The sequence below is a fragment of the Ylistrum balloti genome, unplaced genomic scaffold (assembly GCF_031769215.1).
Source record: "Ylistrum balloti isolate Yb309-2 unplaced genomic scaffold, AGI_CSIRO_Ybal_v1 Utg370156, whole genome shotgun sequence".
NCBI lineage: Eukaryota > Metazoa > Mollusca > Bivalvia > Pectinida > Pectinidae > Ylistrum > Ylistrum balloti.
In genome coordinates, this window is record NW_026782154.1 from 243,412 (window position 1) to 254,972 (window position 11,561).

General features: G+C 33.6%; 2 protein-coding genes across 2 annotated transcripts; one reads left to right on the forward strand and one right to left on the reverse strand.

Annotated features, from left to right (window-relative positions):
- Positions 1–570: 570 nt before the first annotated feature.
- On the reverse strand, positions 571–6,044 carry LOC132550899 (transmembrane and ubiquitin-like domain-containing protein 1). The gene is made up of 3 exons (XM_060214997.1): positions 5,957–6,044; positions 3,690–4,759; positions 571–3,353 (listed from the first exon to the last, which is right to left on the reverse strand). The coding sequence occupies exons 2-3, from the start codon at positions 4,682–4,684 to the stop codon at positions 2,972–2,974; spliced, it is 1,377 nt and encodes a 458-aa protein (XP_060070980.1). The 5' UTR covers positions 4,685–4,759; positions 5,957–6,044; the 3' UTR covers positions 571–2,971.
- A 316-nt stretch (positions 6,045–6,360) lies between these two features.
- LOC132550900 (V-type proton ATPase subunit F-like) lies at positions 6,361–11,240 on the forward strand. Its single transcript, XM_060214998.1, has 5 exons — positions 6,361–6,416; positions 7,699–7,780; positions 8,933–9,015; positions 9,225–9,347; positions 9,906–11,240. The coding sequence occupies exons 1-5, from the start codon at positions 6,363–6,365 to the stop codon at positions 9,933–9,935; spliced, it is 372 nt and encodes a 123-aa protein (XP_060070981.1). The 5' UTR covers positions 6,361–6,362; the 3' UTR covers positions 9,936–11,240.
- Positions 11,241–11,561: the final 321 nt, after the last annotated feature.

Sequence of the window (11,561 nt, forward strand, 5' to 3'; positions counted from 1 at the left end):
GACCTGATATTGTTTGACCGTGACTTTTCTTTATTTTTAGCTCAAAGTTTACATTCATACCATATCATGCTATCAAATTAAACATGGGGGTGGTTGGTCTTACTTGACCACTTGCATGAAGGATATCTTCTGTACTCATCAACAGATTAAGTTAGGTCACAGAGTTGGAGATTTATCCCCAGATGTACTAGATATTACTGACCGGTGGTCATCGTGAATTTTGACAATGAAATATTTATATTTCTGTTAAAAGTACTGAATGGAATTATTTTCAAATTTCACATGTAGGTTCATAGTACAGTGATGCTCCGTTAATTTTGAGACTGATCTGAAAAACAAGTGGCCATATTAATCTTAGTTAGCTGAAGTTTGCTATCACCATAAGGGACTTGGTCACTGTATGACCTTGACCTTGACCATAATCTATACTGCTTAATCTTTATCTTTGTCCGTTATTCTCAGATTAAAAACATGCCCTCATTATTTGGTTTGCAGACTCTTTAACAGTTCTCATTACCAGTACAAAAACAAAGATACCTAATAGAAAATATAAACATATCAAACCAAAAGTTGATCAAATATTGTATTTATTTGATAAACATAATTACATACAAGTTTGCTGTTACTAGTTTGTACAAATCATGATTGGATAGCCAAAGTATTTAGTCACCAACAAATATCCACAGTATTTTAGTCATGAACCAAGATCCAGAGTATTTATTCACCAACAAATATCCACAGTATTTTAGTCATGAACCAAGATCCAAAGTATTTATTCACCAACAAATATCCACAGTATTTTAGTCATGAACCAAGATCCAAAGTGTTAAGTCACAAACAAGAATCCAAGACAAGGTATTCTAACCAGGAACACATAGAGCAGATTTAAATCTAATATCTTATTCTGATCCAGCAAGTAGAATGATTTTCAACTGACTTCAGTGATTTCATGATATAATCTTGACAACTATGTAAACTGCTTATCTACTGGCATAAAAAATCAATCACAAGCAAAATCATTCTCAATGATATATTTTTTTTCATTCTTCAAAAAATTATGAATAATTTACATGTATCAACATTTCTACTTCAAATGATTGTGATGATTGCTATTAATGAAAACATCCGATGTGTAAAATGCCCACACCCCAAATAACAATGTTCTCAGCAAATAAAACACTTCCTGCTTGGGATGAAGACTGGGCCACTATTTATCAAATATCCATTTCAAACAGTATAGGGTATACATGCATGCAAGATATCAGAATGTAATTATAACAAACCTGTGGTGTTTGATCTAATAAGTGCACTAAATGCTTACAAGAATATTAAAGGGATATGCTTAATGTACCATGTACAGGGGAAAGTTTTGGAAATTTGAAATCTGGTCAGAGAAATAAAAGCCTTTTTACTCTCATTATCATTTCTTAATATAGCCATTAATAAAATGAAGATAGCACACCTATCCTTGGAATAAAGGTGGGGTACACTTAGAGGAGCAGGTGTACTTATAGGTGCAGGTGTACTTATAGGTGCAGGTGTACTTATAGGAGCAGGTGGTGTACTTATAGGAGCAGGTGTTCTTATAGGAGCAGGTGGTGTACTTATAGGAGCGGAGCAGGTGTACTTATTAGGTCAAATACAATATCTAATATTACTGTACCCTGTGCAAGAGGAAGGATTCATGCACAAGTAAATCAATTATTGTAAATCATAACTACAGATTAATTTCTAGGAATCTCTGCCTTTCTATGCCTGCTTTGGAGTGTAGAGGGACTAGTATATTACACTAAGGAGAACTTGTGAAATAAAATATAATGAATAATAAAATAGAAGTAAAACAGATCAAACAAGAGAAACAATAATAATCTCGTATATATCTGATTAATGCTAAAATCACACTATAACATCATAGATGTTTTATCCCTGGCACATGCGATGTACATGCGTCTCTGATAACATCCTAGCTAGGCAGTAAAATTGTAAAATTCCGGTACTAGCGTATAGCTGCTCTAATATGCAATGTTAGTCTGATAAGTAATTTGGTTATTGTGACATTTCCTTTAAAGTTTTAAGGCTGAATATCTGGAATAAAATTTATAAATCAAAACGTATCTAACAGCCATCTACCTATACCAAAAAGGTCTCGTTGACTTGTAAGTCAAAAGTAGAAATATATCTCAGACTGTAAATCATGTCATTTTTTCTGTATGTTTAGGGTACGTACATGTATACTTTACTCATCTGAAAAAATAGGTCACTGTGACCTTCACCTCTGCATCAATTATAAGATAAATATCAAGTGGAAAATTTTCAACAAAAAGTCTTAACTGGACTGAAAGTTTTAATGAGTTGAAGACATTTCACTGAAACTTAACTCCAAGGTCAAATGAATCCAAAGAGGGTATGATTATATATAATGGTTGATAGGAGGAGATCCTTTTTTTTGTTAAAAAAAAAATTATGTTATGTAAAATGTTACCTCATTCAAAAATCTTTTAAAATCTGGGTCAAAGATGAACTATTCCAAAGAAGGTATAATTATATATAATGGTTTTACAAGAGAAGACCTTTTCTTACAAATTGATAAAATGTAAAATGTTTCCTCATCCAAAAATTTGTTTTAAATCTGAACTACAGTCAGTGCCTGAACAAAACTTGGGATGTGATTCTGATTACTACAAACCCATTATCAATCATCTTCTCCATCATAACATCTGCACACAAGTCCTTACACATAATTTTTGCATTCATATTTTCCTCTTTTTTCTTATTTGTCTTTGTTTTGTGGTAAAACACACTTCAGGACATAAAATATGGTTTCACAATAAGTAAAATCTCTCATTAGTAGAATTCTTATGCATATGAAACAGAGTTCATGACTGCAAAAAGTTTCATTCAAACCTTAAACATATGGCAGCTTATTTGACCAATGTTGAGTCAGGAGGTTACAATATTCTGTTGTTACACATTAGTCTATGTGATCATGTACATTTCCACGACGATGACTTTCCCAAGATGCTAAAACAGCAGCTACATAAAGGGAGGTAATTCCAAACAAGGATATCGTAGATGTAGCAGAAAAAAATGGTCTGTATTCAAATCGTAGATACCACATGATACACAGGATCACACCAAATAATGGTAACATTATCGTGCCCATGTCGAACCCTCCCTCGGTGTCGATACGTGGAGGAGAGGTATCACGGTTCATTTGTGTAATCAAGCAATGGAGAACACTATTGTCAACCACGTTGTAGGAGTCCAAAGTCATCGTGTCACTGCGTAAGTCTCGTCCGTTGAAAATGAAACGGACGACTTTGTTATCCTCCAGTTCTGTTGCAAAATTCACTCTGAAATACAAATATATATATATACAATGAAATGTTGACGACAGAAAATAACACAATAATAAGAAGGCCTGTGTTATTTTACGGCAAATTTAATTTAAATATTGTTTAACTGCAATAAAATAAATACACACCATTTACTAAAAAAAAACTATCAATGACACAGCCCAGTAAAGCAGGCCATTTCCCCTAGAAAAAATGGTAGTTAATTACTTTTAATAATATTACAATTAACTGTTGAAATAATCTTCCAAATGTTTTACTGGCTTTTCCTGATGGAATTTTATTGTAAAAGGTGCCTGCACTTCCTATTTTAAGTGACTAAAGTCTCAAATTTACCTTCGAAATTGCCCAACAGTATCTGTTGGTGAAGCTACAACATTCCTCTGTGTGTCATTCAGGTATTTTAGTCGTATCCTTATTCTCCCATCTCCCTCACTAACTTCCTCTCCCAGCCTCGCATCGGGTTGATATGGCTCTTCTGATTGGTTAAGTAAACTTTCCTGTGGTTGGTTATCAGTCTGAGCTACAGGAGGAGATGGGTCTTGGGATAAGGTAGGTTCGTTATCACAGCTAGTAACACTAGTTTTATCACAAACAGTAGACACATGATCACTGGAGGAGTTGGGCACAAATGGGTCTCCACCTGACGCAGGAGTATGACTGGAATTATCTCCCCTTATTTCAGATACATCATGTCCATTGTTGTTTCTCTTGTGGTCAAAGAAAGCAACTCTTCTCCTTCGTAACTCAGTTTCAGTTAAATTATCCTCTTGATTATCGGGAATTATTTGACTAGGACTTGTATCAACATTTCTTTCCAGACCTTCAACATTTTGTGGAGTCTGTGTGTCAATAACATTTTCAATTTCATCTTGAACTTCTCTACTACGTCCACCTTGGATATCATGCAAAACTGCCTCTGGGGCTGCACTACCACCATTATCTAAAACATTAACGAAGCGCACAGTGGTTTCTACTTCAGCATCTTCTGTTATATTAGAGTTTTGCCCCGATATATCACTTGAAGATGGCACATCTCTTGATGAATTTTCTCCTGACTGCAGTTCATCTGTGTGATCAGAATCCTCAGAGGAGGATGGTGTGTTTGTCGAATCTGGTGGAGCATTATTTACCAGGGAAGTGAAAGCTTCATTACCTGCCCCAACATTTGCACGTTGACGTCTGCGTTGTGTCAATTCTACAATGATAACACTGAAGAAAGGAATTTCTTGGATGTTAGTTGAAATCCATGCCAATATAATGATGAAGACAATCACTCCTAGACCAAACAGAAGTGTCACTTCATCCCCAACACCTTCAATCAGGGTCATTTTATACAGCCAAATCTGATGTTTTGTTTCAGATGTTTAAACACACTAGATGGCTTCAACAAATCTTGTCATCATCTGAAAGAAGAAACCATATTTTAAATGAATGTGAAAGAGAAAATTGAATAAAAGTACAATTTGAAGAACATTCACAATGTGGTGTTGTGTCTTGCAGCTCTATGTTTCCTACTTCAGTCCTTTACCCTACAATTTTTATTCTACTTAAATGCTGCAAGAGTCATGTTAAAAGGTTGAATGTATTTAAAAGGAACAGTTTTATTTTCTTTACTTAGTTATGAGAGATTTTAGCTATAACACTTTATCATAATGATTATGAAAAGTTTGTGTTGAATTTCATTAATTTTTTTTCTCATTTGATAATTGGAGATGAAAAACAAAATTAAATGGCATCAACTAAAATATACAAAAAAATACTACACCTCAAGTCAAAGTCCTACTATCTATACACCGTTTTGTGTCAATATACCGTTTATAATGTAAAAATTTGTAGAAAAAAATTAAATCAGAGTCCTTATATTAGAAAATCAGTGGGACATCCTACCTTAACACCTTAAGTCTACTACATGTATTGATTAAAACAACACTGGTGATAATCTGTAATATTTAGAAATTCAAAATCCAATATATAAGGGAATACCATCTGGTCTATAGACATTACAGAGATTATACACTAATAATACACAAAGCCAGACATAAATGTGATCGATTATGTTGCCAAGTGTGCATATTGTTTAAGAAGTCTCCGTCACTCAACTGTCGAAGCATGCTACTTTGGCTTTGGTAAAGCCGTGGATTACCAGCTGTTTCGATTTCTGTCTGGATACTCGCTAGTTCAAAGGGTTCTGACTATCTCTCCGCGATTTAATTCTGCTCTTGGTCGCGACCAAAATAAATTAGATGAGAAAGTCAGAACTCGGACTAGACTAGGTACTCGCGGAATCGGCAAGAATATGCGTTTCCTTGTTTGTTTGTTTTTGATTGGTTTTTTTCTCTTCATACATTGGTGTCCAACGAAATCTCACAGGCTGTGGTATTAAGAGTCTTAGGTTGGTGAGATTCAAGCAGCTTCAGTTTCCAATCGTTAAAATTTCTTTTCGATATTTTCTTATCTCGGTACAGCCAAGTCTTAGTCGTTCTAAATTGTGCAGGAATGTTTGGAATTCTCGTTAAGTCAAAAACTAAAATTACATCATCTAGGTAAAGGTAAGCTTAGTAGAAATGTGTTACACGTCGCTGAATACGATAACGCCATACCGCTCACATATCATGACCATATCGTCATAATATCTTCCGCTATCTGGAACACCTGAGCTGTCACAAACCACGTACGGCCCTCCCTGACCTTCGCTAACATCTGCGATTATTATAAAATAAGAGGAGTTCCGAAAACACGTATCATGTGTATAATTAAAGTTTTTCTGGATAAAATATCCGACATCGATGTTGATATTTTAAAATTAATTTAGAAATTATGAAATTACATTTTATTACTCTTCATGTTTGTGTGATTAATTCCTCTAATAAAAAATTTATTAAGATTTCCGTGTTTTATGACCAGGTTGAGACAATACTTTGGAAATAAATCCGGATAAAGCATTCTCTGTATTTGGTTCTTGTTTTGGAAATTACTTCATTATCACATGATTTGGAAGTTGTCAAAATGGGGACTCACAGCGCCGTGAAGGGAAAGTTAATAGCTGTTATTGGTGATGAGGTAATGTATCACAACTAACTCATACCATGCATACGTACATAAAGTCCACTTTGCTACATTAATATAATGCTATATTAATGAAGGCGAGGGACATATGCTTGCCAGTCATCAGAATTTGTTCAAGATCACACATTCTTGTGTTGTCAATATCGATAACATATGGGTTGAACCGGCTGAGCTTTACTAGTCCGGTAAACCAGAGGTCCTAGGTACTACAGAAGTAGAGCACGATACTCTCAGTCCATGGTCAATATTTGGTCAATAGGTCATTCACTTTTTCTACCACTTTTATGAACACGGTCTGTTCTGTCTCTAAAATGAGCTAAGGGAAATGTAAATATCATGATAATAAGATTATTGACATTAAATGATTAATTTAGGGACAGAAATGTTCGGTCTACAGGTATATGGGCCTTGGATTTGAGAGGGTCATGTTCTACTGCTGAAGTACTGAAATTTCAATGTGCTCTCGTTAATACCAGATTTTCCCCCTGCTGATTCTGAGCCCCTAGTCAAAGTCAGAAGAGAACTGATATCATTTTATTTCATCTATTTGGAAAATTTCCTCCATATATGCTGTAATACAGCACAGGCACCTGTATCTGGAACTTAAACAACCCAACAAAAGTCTTTCAATATACATCATCCAGAAACAGGTTTGAATCTGAATTTCTCCTCTCTGATATACAAACTGACAGAATAATAAACATCATGGAAGGTGTGCTTACTCTGTTCAAATTAAGGCCATGTTTATGCAAAGTTATTGGAATAAACATTGCTAAATTTTTATGTTAGTTAATATCACAATGAGTAAAACAGTATCTGCATTCTTGAAAACAATGCTAACAAATATGCCAAATGGACTTTTGTCTTCGTTACTTGACAGCTTCTGTAAAATATGACACTATATATTTTAATATCGGTCAGTATCACAACAACAGTGATAAAATATATCTCATGGAATCATGATTGAGAATTTGAATACCATGATAACTGCATAAGATGATTGAAGTGGATCAAAAACCTCATTCTGATTGCTGTTTTTAAATGGAAATTGCTTTATGTTCTCAGGTGAATTTTCCTAACTTCTGTAATGAGAGGAAAAATTCAATATGTCATGTCTGTTGAAAGTCTTACAAACTTTATCTAGACAAAAAATGTCAGGAAAAGAATGAGTGTCTTAAATTGGACATATACTCATTACAATTATCTTTGTAGAGCTTCACAATGAAAACAAAACATGTTTAAGTTTTTAATGAAGTTGTATTTTTGGCATTAACAGGATACATGTACAGGGTTCCTCCTTGGTGGTGTTGGTGAGCTGAACAAGAAAAGAGAGCCAAATTTCCTTGTTGTGGATAAAAGTAAGAGGGAATTCTGGACCAACAAGGGAGATAACTTTCTTGAAGTTTTGTTTCTATGTACCAAAAAGATAAATATCTGTGATATTTAATTAAGTCATCTGACTTGCAGGGTCAGAATATGTTCCATCAACTGTGCATAAACTTTCCATTCAAATGACTTCTAAATAACAAAAAGGCCCAGGGTGCTGATATTGGGTCTGTAATATGATGGGTTGAATGGCTACCAAGTTTATTAAAATGAATGACCTTGACATACATTCAAGGTCACAGGGTTCAAATGTGTTGAAATATTTAAACAACTTCTTCTTAATAACCAAAAGGTCCAGAGTGCTGAAACTTGGTATGTGGCATGCTGGGATGAAGAGATGAATTTTGTTTATGTGATTGACCTTTTCTCTTCTTGCTGTACAAAGTTATTAACAAACTATGTCCAATTAATGGAGCAACACTTTGGAATGATCTACCAGACAATGTAAGGCAGTGCCAAAACCTGAAAAGTTTAAAATTTGAATGCAAAAAATATATCAAACTTTTAATTGTAAAAAATTCCCCTGTCTTGAAGTTTTAAAAAGTTCTGAACATCGTAACTGTATCTCATTATTGTATCTTATATTGCGCTTAATCCCTACTGTGTGTGTCACATGTTTTATACACATTCATAACACATCTTTTATCATAACTTATTTAAACATTTTCTTAAATGTATTCTACAGTTTATATTGATCTGTGATGTTTCAATTTTACTGATTGTAAATATTGTACATTTCTGATGTCGACCACTTGTAAGAAGAGTATTGTAAACTCCAAGTGTCATCAACCTTAAATAAAGTCTGTTATTATTATCATTTACATTGTTATAGTTTGATGACTGTTAAGGCCCTTAGGTCTTTTCTTATTAAATTCTAATGACATCCTGCAAACTTCTTGTTCTTAAATTAATTGAAATGTTCATCTTTGATTTCAAAGTTATTTAGTTATTTCATTACTCTGAAAGTAAGCATTGAAATCATGATGGATGTCTTTACAAATATTGTACTTTGAATTCCAGAGGATATCAAAAATACTCTTTTTTTTTAAAGATTTTTTTATAAATTTTAGTTGTTTATTATTACAACCATCATGTATATGGGATATTACTTATTTTTCGTCCAGACACGAGCAGACATGATATTGAAGAATCCTTCCGAGGTTTTCTGAAGAGGGATGATATAGCTATTATACTGATAAACCAGTCGGTTAGTATACCAAATTTTTATCTTTTGTCTTGATGGAAGGTAATTTAAGTTTATAAGGTTTCAGCACCTGCTTGAAACAGGTCAGACTACACAAGCAATACTACATTAACTCAGCTGGTCCTTCAGACCAGATTTAACTGAAAAATACATGATGTTGTTATCATGGTTTACTATGATAGATAATAATGTGAATGAGGGTAAAATTTCAGATAGCTGAGGAAATCCGTTATGTAATCGATACACACAATGAACCCATGCCAGCTGTCCTAGAAATTCCCAGTAAAGATGCACCCTACGATGCCAGTAAAGATTCTATTCTCAGACGAGCAAAGGTTAGTGCTATAAATTATTAGTAAAGGAGAAACTGTCTTAAAAATCCACAGTAAAGATTTAATGTACCATGCCAGTAAAGACTTTATTCTCAGAAGAGCAAAGGTTAGTGCCATTAATTATACCACCCCTCCCCCGAAACCTCCAAACCCCAACTTCCCTTCCCCAAATCCTAACTTCCCTTCTTCTGTTGGGCACTATGTGGGCAATGGGGGTATGAGTTGGCCCTCAAAGACAGTTCTAGTGGTTAGATCAAGTGAAACTGGTCAAATATCAGAAATATCTAATGTAGACTGGTGAAACAGCATGAATCACTTGTGATGAGCTCTGGTAGATTACAAGTACCATTTGTTAGTTTAATCTCACATTATTTAAGTTGGGACCAAGAATGCTAAACAGTAGCTAAAACATACTATGATATGTGATATATATATATGATTATGAATATTATATATTTTGAAGGGCCAGGTATAATAAAATTGATCAATGACTCCTGGAATGTGAAGCTACTATAGTTTCCTATTGAAAATAAAGTGATTTTTTTTTTATTTTCTTTGCAGGGTATGTTTTCTGCTGAAGATCTGCGATGAAGTTCTACAACATCTAGACTCTGATGATCATCTAGGATACTGAACAAATTATCTTCACAGATTCCATGTAACATTTGATGATGTATAAATTGGAATAATCATGTACTTAACTATTCTGATTCTTGTAAAAGGTTAATATTGCTTTGAATGTCAACAGAACAAAACAAAAACCTGAAGATATGTTTCTTCTTCTTTTCCAAAACTATGATTATTTATAAAAAACAGGTTTGAAAGGTTGGTTCAATATTTGTATGTATGATTCCATTTATCAGTAATCTCATGTATGATGTTGTACATTTTTATGATTTTTAGGGTATGATATACGAGGTGTAATAAATGTTTACTTAGTCAACTATATACCATACAATGAAATCCTATGTTGTTAATGTAGAGAAGGGATAATTTGATCAATTACGATTATAAGTAATTCAGCTACCCACCCAAGCACGACATTATGTGTGGATATACCACTTACATTCCTGTGTACTTGTTCAAATTTCTTTGATGTAAAAAATCATCCAGAGCTTTCAGAAGCAGAGATACACAGTAAAAATTTAAAGATTGAAATGAAATGGTAGTCATTTATCAATGTAATCAAGAATTTAAAAAAAAAAACCATTTTACTGTGTTCAATTGATGAGACACTTGTATGGTTCTTAAAATGTAGGCTAGTGAAAAATTAAAAGCTTCGGTCATAATTTGAGTGAGAGTTTCCAAAACACCAGAGAATACTCTTTGTAACATGTATTACAATATTTTCTTGTTTCTCTAAACTTGGTAAACTATGTTTGTATGATTCGATCTCCCATTTAATGATGTTGTCCTTTCATGATTGATTATTGGTAAACTAAAGAAATGTAGGTCAGTGATACACTGCTAGTGCAAGGTATCAGAAATGGACTCATTTGTTGTCTCCATTTATCGTCAGCAATCTAGTCACATACCTTCACTGTAGTGTTAACAATTATCCATTCTTTGTGCCACCCTTTGTTGTGAACAATGAAACAAAATCATTATTTAGGGTTATCAAACAGTATATCAGTGGAATATGATTTATCATAATTAGCCAAATACAAAATGATGGCATTTTGTCCATATAGAAAAATAATTCATTTTTCACATTCAGAAAATTTGTGCTGAAGACAATTGGTGCATTTATAAAGGAATTGTCTTTTATTACTCATTGTTGCTAGAATTTGATGTATTGTGTTGATGAAATTGATGTAGCGGGTGTCCGGGAGAATGATTTATTTGTACACATTGTGATCAGTAGAATTGTATTAGAAATAAATATTAGTCAAGGCATTTACCAGGGTTCTTGTCTCTTACTGTTTGCTATGTGTATTTGTAATCCTGTTTGTTATGTGTATTTGTAATCCTGTTTGCTATGTGTATTTGTAATCCTGTTTGTTATGTGTATTTGTAATCCTGTTTGTTATGTGTATTTGTAATCCTGTTTGCTATGTGTATTTGTAATCCTGTTTGTTATGTGTATTTGTAATCCTGTTTGTTATGTGTATTTGTAATCCTGTTTGCTATGTGTATTTGTAATCCTGTTTGTTATGTGTATTTGTAATCCTGTTTGTTATGTGTATTTGTAATCCTGTTTGCTATGTGTATTTGTAA